This window comes from Ipomoea nil, unplaced genomic scaffold (genome assembly GCF_001879475.1).
Source record: "Ipomoea nil cultivar Tokyo-kokei standard unplaced genomic scaffold, Asagao_1.1 scaffold2610, whole genome shotgun sequence".
In the NCBI taxonomy this organism is placed as follows: domain Eukaryota; kingdom Viridiplantae; phylum Streptophyta; class Magnoliopsida; order Solanales; family Convolvulaceae; genus Ipomoea; species Ipomoea nil.
In genome coordinates this window covers 2,037,694-2,055,945 of record NW_017619038.1, presented here as the reverse complement: position 1 = coordinate 2,055,945, position 18,252 = coordinate 2,037,694, and the positions used below count along the sequence as shown (strand labels likewise).

Below are 18,252 nucleotides of genomic sequence, written 5' to 3'. Positions count from 1 at the left end.
TATCTAAGAGTCTTACTTAGGGTCTATTCCTTCTAGGACTAGGGGTTGGGTTTAGAGATGAGGGCCCACGGACTATGGTGGGCCTTTTCCTAATTAATTTCTGTAATTTAACTCTTTCTTTTGGGTAATTGATTAAATGATTTAATTGGTTTAGGGATCGTAACACGGGGTGTTACAAACTTGGTCAAAGGTTGAGCCACCTTAGCGAAATCCAAAACAAACCTTCGATAATAACCTGCTAAACCAAGAAAACTTCTTACTTCCGACATCGATGAAGTGCAGTCCATTCCTTCACTGCCCGTATCTTGTCCGGATCCACAGAAATCCCTCTACTATCAATCACGTGGCCTAGAAACGTCACACTGTCTCTCCAGAATTCGCACTTAGAGAACTTGGCATACAACTGTTTCTCCCTCAAGATCTGAAGTACCGTCCAAAGATGTCCAACATGCTCTCTCTTATGTTTCGAATAGACCAAAATATCGTCGATGAACACGATCACAAAATCATCGAGGTGGGGTTTGAACACTATGTTCATCAGATCCATAAAAACTGCAGGGGCATTAGTCATCCCAAACGGCATAACTGTAAACTCGTAGTGACCGTACCGAGTCCGTAACGCAGTCTTAGGAATATCCTTGTCTGCTACCTTTATCTGATGGTATCTTGACCTCAAGTCAACTTTGGAAAACACTCCCGCGCCACGGAGTTGATCAAACAAGTCATCTATTCTTGGATGAGGGTATTTGTTCTTGATGGTAACTTGATTCAGTTCCCGGTAGTCAATACACAACCTCATACTCCCGTCCTTCTTCTTTACAAACAACACCGGAGCTCCCCAAGGCGATGTACTTGGCCGGATATAACCCTTGTCAAGGAGTTCTTGCAATTGAGCCTTCAACTCTTGCATTTCAGGCGGAGCCAAACGATACGGGGCTTTAGAGATGGGTGCAGTGCCCGGCATAAGATCCACTGAAAATTACACTTCCCTAGCAGGCGGCATACCCGGTATTTTTTTGGGAAAAACATCAAGAAACTCACGGACTACGGGAATAGATTGAGCTACCTCTCATTTTGCCTTCAAGTTCTCGACCGAACAGAAGTACAACTCATTGCCTTTATCCATATACATCTTCATCTTTGTCATGGATACCAGCTTAATTTTGGGTTCCTCCATCTTTCCACTGTATGACACTCTTTTCCCGCTAGGTCCTCGTAGCACCACCTTCTGATCTTTGCACAAGATTTGGGCTCTAAACCGCCCCAACCAGTCCATACCTAGGACCACATCCATCCCGTCCAAGTCGTACTTGATTAGATCACTAGGAAACTCTTCACCTTTGATGTAGATCTTGATGCCCTCAAAAAGACGGTCGCACATTTCCTAACTTCTCCCGATGCTACCTTCACGTTAAACCTCACTCCCGTGCCCCCAGACAAGCCCAACTTCTTCACGAGTCCGGGTGATACGAACGAGTTAGACGCCCCAGAATCAAACAAGACTGTTGCTTGCACAGATTGCACAAGGAAGGTTCCCACTACTACGTCACTGTCACTTGTTCGAACTTCATTTAAGGTGAGCACTCTCCCTTGAGATGACCCTACCGCCGGATGATGAACCTCTATCCTCCCATACTCTCTTATATCACGGTGTGCTGGCAAAGTCACTGCACTATGACTTACTCTTGTGGACGTACCACTCCGGATCCACCGCTCAATCACTCCAGAAGCATTGCTAGCTTCAGTCAACCGAGATTTCTTAACCACTTCACCCACATCTTCAAACACTGAGGTTCGCTGACGAGGAGGCATCACAGACTTCTACAACAACAACGAGATTACCAAAAAGAGCAAACAAGCAAGACAGCAAACAACACACATCTCACCGTGCAACCTAGAGTCCTAAGCTTAACACTTAGCTTCTTAAGGTCGCTTAGAGGTCTCAAAACACACTTAACCACTTAGAAAGTCTAGACTTAACTCTTCCTAGGCTCAAACCTATGCTCTGATACCAACTGTAACACCCCCCAAAAACAATGCCCAATTGAAGTCCTAACACAAGCAGATTAACAACAAAACTAGCACAACGGAAGATAAACGGAAACTGGATAAAAGAAATCCAAAAAGGGGTGTTATGCCACGTATACCACACTAGGTAACGCTAAGGCAACAATCTGCAAGTGTATAATACTATCCCAATACATCAATCTAAAACAGTCTAAAAACATTGGCGCAGAGGCCACAAAAACACAAAGGTGCTAAGCTACCAGGCTCTAGACATCGCTCTCGTCTAAACACCACCTGAAAGATACAAAGATAAACATTGGGACGACGCCCGGTCAGCGAATAATGCTGGTAACCCACCAATACCGTTAAATATCATAAATAGGTAGATATAAGATATAAAAACCATTTTCAAAACGGAATACATATATATAAGTCAAAAACCAAGATCACCAGTCAACACAAGACTCATCACTCTCAAGACCACATGGGAACACATCCCAAACCACAAAGGTTAACCACACACAAGGATAATGACTCACCCAACGGCAACACATGAAAAAACAACACAAGCCACCGTGACTACACACGTCACGAGAGAAGATCACACAACGCCGGCTTTACAAGCCCTCACCACATCACCCATCGCGAGTTGGTATGCCTTCCTTATGCCCTGTTCCAACATTATGGCTACCCCCAACCTTGTACCTTCTTTCCAACCATTACCTCCAGGATCCCCTGTACAGCCAAGTCCAACCTTATTCCGCCGGGACCGTCGTCCCCCACCTATAACCACCAACGAACCACCACCAATCACGGCAACACATGCCCGGATAACACATGTTATCCCCCAATAAACGTGGACCCATCACTCAGGCCACAACTCCATAATCACGTCACAGCCACCACGAGGACCGCTGCAATACCTTGGTGACTAGTGTCCCATACCACTAATCGTGCAATCCAGGTAGAGCCACACACGCACCACCACTCACACGAGAGTCAAACAACGGATTACAACGAAGGTATGAAACATACTCAATCAAGGAACGGATCACAGCCCAACAACAACAAAGATGAATTAGAATTAATTACTCTATTAATTCATGGATTGGAGTGTGGATTTTTGGGGTGTCACAGTATTCTATGCAATGTTGTTTGGTTCAAATCTCTCTCTTATACATTGTCCTTCAGTTTAATTCACTTGTTATCAGAATATGTTGTTTGAATATGAAACACTTAATTATCTATTGGTTAGCTTTCAAACATTATATGAACTCGTGTTTAACCCCTCACTTCTTAAATACGCCTAAAGCCATTCCTTGAGGACGATATTCTTAATTTTAATATCATCACTAAAACCAACTTTGAAATGGCGCCGTTCCCGGGGAATGACATCGGTTTTGAGTAGTGAGTCCATTAGGGTTAACAAGAGACAACATTAAAGTTAGAGAGTCTAACCCCATTTACTTTTTGATTTGCAATTTACTTTGTTTACTTGTGAACTTTTGTCTCTTGAAATGAAACTACTCTCTCAAGCAACAACTTTTAGTTGCAAAATCTTTCTCTTGTCTTTGTGATTGTAGGTTGTTCCAAGATGATGTTTTCTATGTCAAGATTCCAACAAGAGGATCAAGGAAGCTATAAGCCACAAAGGAGATGCTATGATGCTCAATCTTTCAATGGTCACAACTATGGAGAGTTTAAGGACTATAGCTCACCTTTTCCAAGAAGATATAGAACTTCACAAGAGGAAAATCGACCAAGAAATCCACCACCACTTTGGGCTCAATATGATGATCAAGAGATGGCTTATGATGATTATTACCATCCAAGGAGAAACAAAAGCCATTATAAAGAGCCTCAAGACCACAATCAAGACCAATATGAAGGATACGAGGACTACATTCCCTAAGAAAGATACAATGATGCTCAATCATATGGCCCTTCTCCAACTCAAGCCTTACATATAGAAGATGGATATAATAATGCTCCATCACAAAATCTCTATTCATAGAAAGCCTACCCTTGTAACTCTTACTCTAAAAACATCCAACACACACAAACCCCTCAAAATGAAAAATATTTCCCAAACACTCAAGATGAACACTACCTTTCATACGCTCAAAATCCTCAAGACAAGAGGAATAAGATCTTGGCAATGTTGGAAGAATTAAAACAAGACATGACTCACTTCCGACAAGAATGGAAGCAAGAGCTAAGGTAAGTGGCCTCCATATTAAGGCAAGAGGTCTCCTCCCTAAGGAAAGAGACTCGAGCATCAATCCGGAACTTTGAAGATACAATGGCTTAAGTCGCCAAAGGTGAAATGAAGGAGAAAACACTTGTCATAAGACTGATGTTGGTGATTGCATGCTTGAATGTGATGATGATTGTGCTCAAACTTGGGGTGATATTTGTGATGCTGATGTTGTTGGTGCTTGTGGTGAGAATATTGGTGAGGTTGTGGATGATGAAAATGAATTGAAAGGAGATGTGATAGAGGAAGAAAAACATGAAGAAAATATTGCGGACAAAGAAGAAAAGGTTGAAAGTAAGAATGTGTAATTTGAGGAAATTCATTGCAAAATCGTTAAAGAGGAACAGAATAAGAAGATGGAGTATGAGAGTGAAGAAGAGGGAGGTGAAGAAAAGTTATGAGATGAAAATTTTGAAATGGAAATGGAAGAAGAAAGGGAAAAAGAGGATGAGAAGAAGAAGATGGAGTATGAGAGCATATTCTTTGAAGTAGATCAATGCCAAACCTTTGAAGAGAATATGCTAGTATTGAGCTTCAAAGAGTTTGTGAACGCCCGACACTTGAGGGCGTATCTTGAAGAGCAAGTGGATGGGGCAAAATGACTAGTTCTCGTCCAAGTGTCCATGGATGGTTGGTTGTATGTTGCGTTGAGCCAAGGACGTTAAACGTGGTGCTTCTTGGGAGGTAACCCAAGGTTATCTTACTTTTTATTATTTTCATTTTTCCATTGTATTGTGTGGTTTTTAATTTTCTAGGTAATCTCTTGTTGGTTCAAGATCTTCTAGAAGGAGATCGGAACTTTGGTGGAAAAATAAGCAAACGAGAAGGGGTTTTGAATGATCGGGATAGAACGGGTATGGCAAATGTACTACCTTTGACTATCACTCCAAGGGAGTTACCTACACCCTCCAATCCGTATTCATGCATGATTTAACCATAACTCATTCATATGTTTGTTTCGTTGTTGCATGCTCCACCCTATTTTATAGGCCCACCCCCACACTAGTTGTTTGTCTAATGTTTTGTCTTGCTTGGGGGTAAGCAAGTTCTAAGTGTAGGGAGGTTTGAGATTATTGAGAGTTCCTTGTGCTTTCTTTGTGTTCATGCTAAAGATTGGGTAAATAGGTGACACATTTGAACTCATTTGTGTGTTGTTGTTCCTTCTACCATGCATTTGTTGTGAAAGGAGTGTAATAGGTTCAATTGGCTAAAAATTTTTGGAAACAGCCTCTTAGATCGTTTGAGATTTGAATAGGACCCAACTAGGATTTATATTCATTTTGTATGCTTGTTTGAGGTTCAATCCACCACTTACATGGACCAAGGTTAATGATCTCTAAAAATGGGAGTGTATACGGGATAGTTTTGTGAAATGTAACGTGGTAAGACCTAGAATGAATTTTCTCGGTGTGACACAAGCCAAAATGAGAGATTCTACTTTTAGTGAGTTGTGTGATTCCTACTCCTAATAAAAAAAAAGGCGAGAGGGTTGAAAAAAAAAAAAAAGAGTCAATGGAAAAAGCTAAAATAGACTTTAAGCTATCCTTGCTTGAGAGGGAAAAACATGAGGTGAGCCATCTCGTAGGATTCAGGTAACCATTGAGGTTTTTGGTTTTCTTAAACTTTGAGCCAATTGAGGGAGTCACACTCATTTCACCACATTTCCCGGGTAGAAGGAGGATCAACATGTGTTTGATTTCATGTGTATCACCTGTTTGCACAATCATTTAGAAGAAGTAGAATTATGATGAGTATGTTTGGCATTTCTACTTGCGATTTCTTGGATTTTGTCTTCCTTGAGGGCAAACAAAGTTTACGTGTGGGGAAATTTGATATACCATGAAATAGCCTTATATTTGTGATCATTTATGCATGTTTTGGCTCAAATGTTAGGTAAAGGATGGTGCAACAATGCAAATTTGGTGTATCTTGATTGCAGAAAGAAAAGATTGACTAACGGTGCAAGCAAGTATGAAATGACGCTAATCTTGGGAGAAAACAAGGGTCTAAAGAACTAGGGAAGCACCTGAAGGCACACCGGGGATCGAAGGAGCAAAATGATAGCATGAAGGTCATTTGGCTGGACTCATGCTGGCACTCACACCGTGAGTGCCAACATCAGTCCTTGGCTGATTCTCTGGTTAGGAGACTCACGGTGTTAGTCTCAGCATGAGTGTGCTGATCAGATTCTAATCACTGAACTCATGCTGATAGTCACACCGTGAGTGTCAGCATGAGTCTCAATGATCAGAATCTGACCAATGAGACTCACGGTGGGTCTCCGTTTTATATTTTTGCATTTATATTACTTGAACTTTTGAATTCCATGTTTATTACTTCAGTTGATTCTAGTTTTACATTCCAATTATGAGTAGTTGAATATATCTAGGGATTTGAATTGAACTTCATTGTATGGATGCCAATGTGACTTGAATTGCATACATTAGATTTTGTATTGCCTTCATGTTGAACTTGGTTATGAATTTGATGAAATTGAATGTAATCTTTCATAGTTATGCCAAATTATGTCAGAGATATTTGGAATTGGTGAAATCACCTATGAGAATAGGGTTACACCATAGCCATATCTTTCATATTTCTTACTTTTCCTTTGAGAAAAGGGAGTTTGAAGGAAATGAGCACACAAAATGTTTGTTGAATTGCCACATCTAGCCAAGATTCCATGAGAATGAGACTTCAGATTAGTTAATAATCCAATTGATCACGAGATTGACGTTGACACTTATACCATTTCCTGAAGTTTGTCATTATGAATTTCTTAGCTGACGACACGTCTTTCCTCGTGTGTCAAGAAGAATGTGTGTTGGGATGAATCCCAAGTTGTATCATTCTCAAGGGATGAGAAATTGGAGTTGCTAACTTTGGAAACCAAAGATATCGTCATTATTTGAAAGCATGTCACGCGCACACAAAACAATAGTTTGTTGTAGCAAAACGAATCATCTAAACACAAGAGGTAACAAATGTAAAGGTAGATAGGGTTGAATTTCTTAGTGTGGATTATGATGCTCTTGAATCATTTAACATAGGGAAAGAATGACGATGCAAATGCTAAGCTTAGGGAATGACATATGTCTTTTCGTAACATAGACTACTAGGATTTGCTTATGACTTGCCTAAGCCTTTCATCGAATACCATGCCTACATTACCTTTCATTGAATACCATGCCTACAAAAGCATACATGAATCTAAATCTAATCTAAGCAATAAAAATGAAAGAGTAGAGATATGCCAAACAAGTAGATTAGAAAATAAGAAGAAGTCTTGCAAGATCTCTTGAATTGGAAGTTGTCAATCTTTTCCTTCAATGAATCTCCCAAACAATCCAAGCATAGATTTACAATCTAGAGTGTTTTCTATCACTACAAAATGTCTAATCTCTTCCTCTATCTAAAAACGTGTAAAAGTCTAATAGAGCTCTTCCAAAAGTGGCTTCTCCACCTCTAAAACTCTGATCTAAAACCTTTTAAATAGCATCCCCTTTCAGTCCCTTTCGCAGCCTTCAACACCCCGGACAACGTGCACCACAACGCACGTTGTGATGCGCGTTGAACTTTCTGGAAATCTTCTTTGTTTTTGCCTCTCCACAACACATGCTGAAACATGCGTTGTGGCCTTCGTGGCTTGGTCTCGGCTCGTCTTCTTGTCCCGCTTTCGCTCTGGTTGTGCCACTTTGCCTCGTTTAAGCCTAAAACTTACCTTAAAATATATAAAACACAAAACCTAGCTAAATTGGCATAAAATGGATACACAGAGGATTGTTTTAGACTTAGAATTCACCCCAAATAGACCTTAAAAGTGTGTGTCTTCGACACTTATCAATAACTTCAACTTTAGACTACACAAGGTATTCTATGCAATATTGTTTGGTTCAAATCTCTCTTTTATACATTGTCCTTCAATTTAATTCACTTGTTATCAGTATGTGTTGTTTGAATATGAAACACTCAATTATCTATTGGTTAGCTTTCAAACACTATATGAACTTGTGGTTAACCCCTCACTACTTAAATACTCTTAAAGCCATTCCTTGAGGACGATACTCTTAATTTTAATATCACCACTAAAACCAACTTTCAAAACCCAAACCACCTTTCTCTTTCGGGACACTTAAACCATTCCACGCTCTCCACCGTATTCCTCGTCGACCACCTGCCGATCCAGTCCACCAATAGTGCAACACCCCCGATTTTACCAACATTTTAAAACTTAAATTCAAATGATAAATAACTAATCATTAAAGCAATCAAAAGCGGAAGTTATTAAAACCGGGAAAGGTGTTATGCCACACCCATAAACAATGGGTGCACAGGCTAAATCTATCACAATCATTAAGCATAGCAAGTCTAGGCACACAGGCCACTAATCTAGGCACACAGGCCAATAAAAGATAAACGTCTAAGCACAGGAGCTACACTATCTAGAGTCCACATCTAGCCCGCTTGTCATCTACTCAAGACCTGTAAAACATAAGGATAACACCCGGTCAACGAATAATTCTGGTAACCCATCAATACGCGTTAAATAGAATAGTATAGATAGATATAATCAAAGCCATTTGGAACTGAGGAATACAATATATAGTAATTTAAACACCAAAGACTCATCACACTCTCAATAAGAATGAGGATCATCAACCTCAACAAGACAACAAACCACAACAACAAGGGACAACATAACTCTAGATGCAACCTACCATTCACAAGGTAGAGTTCATCAAACACATACTCGTAAGCAAGGGAATCATACAATCACATAATGACACATTCATGTTTCAAGTTCCAACCTTATACCTTCGTACCACCCTTATGGCTACCCCCGACCTTATCTCAGTTCTAACCTGTACCTCCAAGTGCCACCCTGTACTTCTGAGTCCAACCTTTCCCAGTTTGGGGCCATCGTCCACCACCAATCTACACCACCAATTAGAATACCACCGATCTCAAGTACACGAAGGTATTGTTCAATTCATAGTCATATACCACCGATCTCAAGTGAGCAAAGCTCAAGTAACAAAACCACCAATGTCATTCATAGTCACACATAGTCATCATCATCAAGAGTACTAAAGCTCATCAATAGCCCTAATCAAGTATCAACAAAGGGTACACCAATTTGTACAAGAATACACCATAAGAATAAATCAAGGGATTTCAACAAAGTCACGAGACAATACTCAACAATAAAGGATTACAATCCCACTTCAAAATGATTGACAACTCGAGTTGCCAACCCACAACAACAAGGAACAAACCGTACATACTAGCATATCAACATCAAGCTAGCATGCTCATCAAAAGGATAAACCAAAAGGGTTCCAACGAACCTTCAAGACTCATATTAGCCCAACGAATCACAAAGTTGGACCCTTAGCACGATTCAGGACACCAAATCCTAACATGGATTCCTAACAAATCGTTCTAGACATACAAAACGTCAAGAAGACTCACAAAGAGCTCAATAATCAAGCAACAGGAGGTCAAAACATCAACACCACGAAGAAAAGAATCACGGGGAACAAATCCCCGCACCAACAATAATGGTTCCCCGCGGGTGGGGCCATGAGTAGACCCCCACCCGTGGGCCTGCCCGCTGGTACATACCCTGTTCACCCAAATTCCCCGCGGGTGGGGCGGCGGGTAGGCCTGTAACACCCCCGATTTATCTACATTTTTAAAACTTAAATTCAAAGGTAAAAAACTAATCATCAAGACAAACATTAAGCGCAAGCTATATTAAAATCGGGAAAGCATTATGCCACACCCATAAACCATGGGTGCACAGGCCAAAGACTATCAAAACAAAATGCATAACAAGTCTAGACTCACAGGTCACTAGTCTAGGCACACAGGCCAACAAACGATAAACGTCTAGCATGGGATATATACTATCTAGAGTCCTCATCTAGCGCGCAACGGGTTAGCTACTATCTCTGGCAACTGAAAAGAGTTTCCCATGTTGCCCACAAGTCACAAGTAACCAAACGGCAATCCGGAGCTTTAAACCCACTACCGGATGCAAGCACACATAAGTCCCCACACTGTCCACTTTACCAGCTCAATCATCATATCACATTAATCCATCATCTCAACATGAGTCAATACACACGGAATCTAGAGATTCAACAACACCTAGATTCCACATAAAATGTGTGTACAACAGAGGATAAGCTCAACAATAGCTTGATCAAGGAAAAATCATACACACAGGATCACATCATGGGATTAAATCAAGGGGTTTCAATGAAGGACATGAAACGATACTCAACAACAACAATGGACCTCAATTCAATATCAACATGATTGGCAACACGAGTTGCCAGTCCTCAATAGAAAGGGACAAACAAAACATACTAGCATCAATGACACCAAGACTAGCATGTATATCAAACGGTTAAAATAAAATGGTTCCATCGAACCTTCAAGACTCATATTAGCCCAACGAATCACAAGGTTGGACCGTTACCACGATTCAAGACACCAAATCCTACCATGGATTCCTACAACATCGTTCTAGACATATGGAACCTCAAGAAGACTCACAAAAGCTCAACAATTCAACAACGAGGCCAAAACATCAAGTACCAAAACGGAAAGGACCACGGGGAAAAATTCCCCGCAGTCACTAAACATGTTCCCCGCAGGTAGGGCCATGGGTAGGTCCCCACCCGTGGTTCCACCCGCGGGGTATGTCCTGCACCCAAAAATTAGCATTCGCGGTTTTTCTTCTACAAGGCTAAGTTTAAGTCCAAATGACCCCAAATCTTCCATACCACAAAGATATGACTTAAACCAATGAATATCTCAAATAAAAGCATTTAAGAACCCTAAATACAAGCTCTAAAAATGCATTATCCCAAGATCATGCATTAATCACTCAAACACATCAAGAATGTCACATAGTAGCCAATAATTATTATTATCAAGTGAAAATAGGTTTTGTGTAGCATGGGTTACCTCTTGTAGACCAAGAACACCTTCTTCAACCTCAAAGCAAGACCAAAGCTCCTCTAGATCAACCTAGCACTTCACCCACCACTAGATCTTCTACAAACCCCCAAAACCCACAAGGTAGATGAAAGATTTAGAGAAAAGATTGGGGAATCTTGTAAGGAAAAGGTAGGCAAGGATAGATCTTACCATTCCTATCCTTGTAGTTTTGGAAAGTTGGAATCTTGGTGGAAGACTATGCAAAGCTTGGAAGTTCCCTTTTTGACTTGGAGAGAAAGATAGGATTCTTTTAGAGAGAGGTTGGAGAGTTTTTAGAACTTTGTCTAGCATGGAATGAAGACAATAGGTCTTGCTTGGGAAACATGAGCACTTCTCACTAGTGAAAAGACCAAGTTACCCTTACTAAGGTTTGGATGAATAAGGGATTGAGGTACAACACACAAGGCACAAGGTACACCAAGAAGAGTATTCAATTTCTAGTCCTTCGACTATGAAATTTCAGAATTTTAGGAAGAAGTTACTAAGGAAGGCTAAGATTAATTCCTTAATTATTCCCAATTAGCATTTAGATTTACGGGGTGTCACATCCTCCCCCCCTAACAAGAAGCTTCGTCCCAGAAGCTTGGGCACGACGGGTTACCAAAAAGACTAGCAATGAACAAAGGTGTGACAACAGAAAGCAATGAACAAAGGTGTCCACCAACTAATCAAAGCTAAAGAAATCAAGGTTTCAATTTACGGTGATAAGATTGATAAGCTTAGAATTAGGCTGAGGGTTCACAATGGTAAGTCAAGAAAGAAAGATAAGGTGATAAACAAAAGATTTACCGGAAGGGAAGACTAATTGTACCTTAAACTTAAATCCCTACTTATTACTAACCACCGATCTACCCAGACCTAGACGTCTTAGCTAAGGAACAAGCTACAACGGAAACTAACACCAAGAGAACTCTAAAGTTGGATTACCAGGGAACGAAGAATAAGGGTCGCGTCTTCAACAGTTCACCGTTGATTCCTCCAAACAAAGGAAGCAAGCTACTCACACTGCACATCATGATCTCAACAACCGCTTGAACTGGATCGGTCACTTCCAAACAAAAGCCACCACTGCCAGCTCCAAAACACAATCAGGATGTCCTTCTCCCTAGCTCTTGGGCTAACTTGTTGCAGGCTGCTAACTTAACACTTGCATTAACACACCTCCACAACTCTCTACAAAGTAGTGCTTGAAAACTTCAAAACTTTCGATCTGGATGAAAGGTACAAAGCAGGAACGGTAGCAAGGAAAAAGGTAACTCGGGGGAAAGAAGGTTCACAAGAAGAGACTTGGTTCAACGAAGAAGGTTAGAGCGAAAGGTTTAGGTTCAAAACTCGAGGATCACGTTACTTAGGAATAGGATCAAAGTCATCAAAGTGCAACTTAGGAAATAAGGTTGCCACCTTGCATAGAATCATTAGAAGCGAGGAATACAAGAACGAGGTTTAAAAGGATAGAAAATGATTTCCTAGCGGAAGAGTTCTATGTTAAGGTTCAAGGATAGCATTGATCAGAAAGGGAATCAAGATTTTCAAAGTCACAACTTAGGAAAATGAGGTTGTTACCTTGTACAGAGTCAATTCAAGAATGGAGCAAGAACGAGTTTCGAAAAGATAGGAATGATTTTCCAATAAAAAAAGATTTTGGTCCGTCAAGGTAAAGAGAGGAAAACAGCTTTAAGGGGGTTAGGGATTTCCGACTTCGGGCGAGCACGTCTGCTCGGCGCTTGATCACTACCACTTTTGTCGAACTGAAGGTTTTTTTCTTCGATTTTGACGCAACTTAACTCTCAGACCTTGCCAGATTTCCTTCAAAAGCTGAAGTCACCGTCGTCTTACACAAGATGGTTAGGAAAGAAACAAGAACAAGGTTCGGAAGAAAAAGGATTACTCAAAAAAAGAATGATTGGGTTCGTCTAGGAGGAGGAAAAAGATTAAAAAGGGTCAAGGGTTCTTTGACTTCAAACGGTTTCTTCTGCTTGACAAGCTAAGAACACCCTCTCCATCGGTTTCAACTCAAAGGGAGGTGCAACAAAAGGGTAAAAGAACTTACTTCATCAGTTTCAACTTGCATCTGACTCACGACTGCGGATCTTTCCTCGCCGAGGTCTCGGCTTCGCACCCGGGTCCTGGCTGCTTATTCCACTTCATCCGCTGTTGATTCCCCTTTGAAGCTTGCTTCCCGACTGAGGTCTCACATTATCAGCTGGTTTCGGGCTTGCTGAAGTTTTCCTCTTAGGCACGCACTCAAAGGACCGGTGACCTTTCTTACCACAAGCAAAGCACTCTACTGGCTTCCTATGATAGTCCATCCTGGGTGGCCACATCCACACTTCTTGCAAACGGAGCACCTTCCCTTAACCTTGTTGTTCCGGATTGGATGGGGAGTCTCACCACTCTTAGAGTCGTTACTTTGAAGGCTTCTAGATGGTTCGGCACCGGTAACTGACAAACTCATAACCACAGGTGCAACACTTGTTTCAAAACTCCTCTTACAGCTCTCCCGGATTCCTTTCTGAACTTGTTGCACCCGGTAGAGGTCGGCTACACAAAGGTAGGCCTCATTGAGAGTCTTGGGCTTTGACACAGTCAAGGCTTTCCTAGCCTCGAAGTTGAGTCTAGCCACAAACTTCTCAACTTTACACTCCTCGGTAGGTACCAAAACTGAGGCGAAACGGGCTAACTCCAAAAACTTCTTGTGGTACTCCATTACCGACAAGGGTACTTGTTTAAGGTGGAGGAACTCCTCGTAATTTTCCGCCTTGACATGAGCAGGATAGAACCGCTCATGTAGCTTATCCTTCAGGATTTCCCAACTAAACCCCGGATCTTGTCTACAAGCTGGCCTTTCAAGCATCCACCACAAGTCTGCTTCTTGCCTAAAGTAGACCGTAGCTAACTCCACTTGGCGATCCTCCGGGAAGACCACTACTTCGAAGATCTTGTCAAACATCCGGATCCACTCTTCCAGCACGGAGGGATCTTCTTCACCGGCGAAGATCGGGGGACGGAGACTTGATACTTGGCGTACTACGTCCCGATTCCCATTCTGAGGAGGGTGGCTGTTGTTGAGGAGGGCGTTGCTCAGCGTTTGGGTGATTTGCGTCAGCTGATGCAGGCTTTGAACTAGCTGATCGTTGGTGGCCGGTTGTGAAGTCCTTGCACGACGTCCCGATGGTACCATCCTTGACTTCTACAGAAACAGCACGAAAACGGGAGGAAGCTTAGAAGCCCGCACCCTTACCCGGTGCCTTAACTTAAAAGATCCCATAACAGAAAGAATAACAAAGCATAGGAAGCGCAACAGAAAAAGATAAGAGAACTCACAACCTCACCGCGCGTCCTAAGGTTCATAAGACTTAGGTACTTAAACACTTAGGATTCGAGCTTAACTTCTTAAGGTCTTACACTTGAAAGCACTTACCTAGGTTCCACTCTAGGTTCCTAAAGTCCAACTCTTAACATCCTCGGCACAAACCTAGGCTCTGATACCAACTGTAACACCCCCGATTTATCTACACTTTTAAATCTTAAATTCAAAGGTAAACAACTAATCATCAAGACAAACATTAAGCGAAAGCTATACTAAAATTGGGAAAGCGTTATGCCACACCCATAAACCATGGGTGCACAGGCTAAAGTCTATCAAAACAATAAGCATAACAAGTCTAGGCGCAAGCCACTAGTCTAGGTGTAACACCCTGAAATTTTTAAACTTTTTAAACTTATATAATAAAGGTGAATTCTTATTAAATCCCAAAATCTACATAAGTGTGCGAGGTGCTATGCCACATCTGAGCTGGAGAACTCAGATGCACAGGCTAACTAACTAAAATCCTCAATAAAAATGCCAATACATAATCATTGCACGCAGGCCGAAAGGGAAACAAACTAATCTATGCTTCGGATCTCTAGCGCGCTCCGGGTCTATTCATTGGTGCCTGAAAGCCAAATATATCTGTTCAGCGAATGATGCTGGTAACCCACTCCAACGCGTTGAAATACAATATAGATAGATATATATATATATATATATATATATATATATATATATATATATATATATATATAGATATATGAAAACCATTTTGAAGCAGGAAGATATATTCTTAAGAGACTCTAGCTTTAAAACCCGGAATAAACTCAGCAAATAGGGGCAAGCACAATAATCAATGATAACAGTTAAGTAGAAACAACCATCATAAAGAATACGCAACTAAGGTCACAGATCACTTTCAAATCAATCATATCATCATCCCATCATCATTTCTGTCACACAATCACACTTTGGTGGCGCCACGAGACCAATCGCACGCCCCGAACATGAGGGTTAGTGCATATAGCACTAACACAGCCCCGCAGCACCCTACCTCATATCGCAGCATGAAGGGAGTTGATCGCAGCCAACCCTATAAACCGCTGACGAACTCAGCGGCGGATCACAGTCCTACACACTGCTAACGCACTCAGTCGGTGGACTGTGATCCACTTTACAAGGGTGGACTTATGATCCTACACACCGTTGATGGGCACAGTCGGTGGGTCATAGCGAATCAGGCCCTACACACCGCTGAGGGACTCAGTCGGTGGGCGATGTGTGACACCCCAAAAGTCCACACTCCAATCCATGAATTAATTGAGTAATTAATTCTATTTCTTTTGAGGAATTGATTCCTAAAATCCTGATTTTTAATACTCAAGGACTAGTATTTGACTAGTCAATCTTTAAGTTGTGTTGTACCCTGTGATTAGAGAGGAGTTCCCTTGTTCCTTACACTTTCTAAGGGTTAGTAAGGGTAGCCTTGTCTTTTCACCAAGAGTTAGTATTGTATCCCAACCTAGAAGACTTCTTCATTTCATTCCTTACAATTCCTAGAAAAATATCTCTACCTTCTCTCTAGAATAGAAGTGTAGCTTATTCTCCGAGCCAAGTTGAAACCCTTGTCAAGATTCCAAGTTTTGCTTCCAAGATTCAACCTTTCACCTATTTGGGCATCTAGAAGGGTAAGATCTAAGCTTGTCTAGTCTTTTTGGTTCCATCTTAGTTGTCTTTTTCTTAAAGGTGAGATCTTTATGATCTTTTGGTTTGATCTTGAAGTGGGTTTGAGAAGTGAGCCTTGTAGAGAGCTTGTTGTGGTGTTAAGAGAAGTCTTTTGGTCTTCAAGAGGTAACCCATCCTCTACAAAACCTATTTTGCTTACCTATATGTGATTTCTTGGATTCTACTTGTGTTTTGATATGAAATGTGAGGGTTTATGCATTTATCTTGTGATATTGCATATCTAGAGCTTGTGTTTAGGGTTCCTTTGTGCCATTGCTTGGCAATTTCCTGGTTCAAGTCATTTTGTTGTGTTTGGTGAGATTTGGCATGTTTTGGACTTGAATTTGTGTATGGAGAAGAAAATCCCCGAAGGGATTTGTTGTGGAACAGGTATGTTCCTGCGGGCGGAACGGCGGGCGGGGCACCACCCGTCGGCCTCCCCGCGGGTACAGGCCTCGTGGGATATTATTCCCGCGGGCGGGACCACGGGTAGGGCACTACCCGTGGGTCCACCCGCGGGTACATGGTTGTGGTGATGTTGGGATTTGTTCCCCGTGATTTGGTAGTCTTGGTGTTTGATCTTTTGACTTCCCGATGTTCTTTTGTGGAACTATTTGAGTGTCTTCTTGATGTTTTGTAGGTCTAGAACTATATGGTAGGTATCCATGTAGGACTTTGGTGTCTTGATTCGTGCTAAGTGTTCAACATTGTGTTTCGTTGCACCAATAGGTGTCTTGTGTGTTCCTCGGAACTATCTTGAGTTTCCCCGTTGATATGCATACTAGTTTGTTGTCTTAATGCTAGCGTGTGTGTTGTTTGTACCTTCTGTTTGGTTGATGAAAACTTGTGTTATCCATCGTTGTTGTCGTTGGGCTGTGACCCGTTCCTTGATTGAGTATGTTTCATACCTTCGTTGTAATCCGTTGTTTGACTCTCGTGTGAGTGGTGGTGCGTGTGTGGCTCCACCTGGATTGCACGATTAGTGGTATGGGACACTAGTCAACAAGGTATTGCAGCGGTCCTCGTGGTGGCCGTGACGTGACTATGGAGTTGTGGCCTGAGTGATGGGTCCACGTGATTGGGGGATAACATTGTGTTATCCGGGCATGTGTTGCCGTGATTGGTGGTGGTTCGTTAGTGGTTATAGGTGGGGGACGACGGTCCCGGCGGAATAAGGTTGGACTTGGTTGTACAGGAGATCTTGGAGGTAATGGTTGGCTTGAAGGTTCAAGGTTGGGGGTAGCCATAAGGTTGGAACAGGGCATAAGGAAGGCATACCAAACTCGCGATGGGTGATGTTGCGAGGGCTTTTAAAGCCGGTGTTGTGTGATCTTCTCTCGTGACGTGTGTAGTCACGGAGGCTTGTGGTGTTTTGGCATGTGTTGTCGTTGGGTGAGTCTTTATCCTTGTGTGTGGTTAACCTTTGTGGTTTGGGATGTGTTCCCGGTGTTATCCTTGTGAGTGGTGAGTCTTGTGTTGTCTTTTGATCTTGGCTTTTGACTTATATATATGTATTCCGTTTCGAAAATGGTTTTTATATCTTATATCTACCTATTTATGATACTTAACGGTATTGGTGAGTTACCAGCATTATACCAGGCGTCGTCCCAATGCTTATCTTTGTATCTTTCAGGTTCTGTTTAGACGAGAGCGATGTCTAGAGCCTAGTAGCTTAGCACCTTTGTGTTTTTGTGGCCTGTGTGCCAATGTTTTTAGACTGTTTAGATTGATGTATTGGGATAGTACTATACACTTGCAGATTGTTGCCTTAGCGTTACCTAGTGTATTGGATTTCTTTTATCCAGTTTCCGTTTATCTTCCGCGGTGCTAGTTTTGTTGTTAATCTGCTTGTGTTAGGGCTTTAATTGGGCCTTGTGTTTTTGGGGAGTGTTACACGATGATCCTTGGAGACTACGACCCTACACACCGTTGGTCCATC

At 41.7% G+C, this 18,252-nt stretch overlaps 1 protein-coding gene and 1 long non-coding RNA gene across 2 annotated transcripts; one reads left to right on the top strand and one right to left on the bottom strand.

The window, feature by feature from the left end:
- Positions 1-256: 256 nt before the first annotated feature.
- On the bottom strand, positions 257-964 carry LOC109154205 (RNA-directed DNA polymerase homolog). Its single transcript, XM_019302044.1, has one exon. It carries the CDS (start codon positions 962-964, stop codon positions 257-259), a length of 708 nt encoding a protein of 235 aa, XP_019157589.1.
- Positions 965-4,705: 3,741 nt separating this feature from the next.
- Positions 4,706-17,022, top strand: LOC109154219. The gene is made up of 3 exons (XR_002049667.1): positions 4,706-4,809; positions 9,291-9,295; positions 17,012-17,022. It is a non-coding gene; the product is annotated as an uncharacterized LOC109154219 (long non-coding RNA).
- The last annotated feature ends 1,230 nt before the right edge of the window (positions 17,023-18,252 follow it).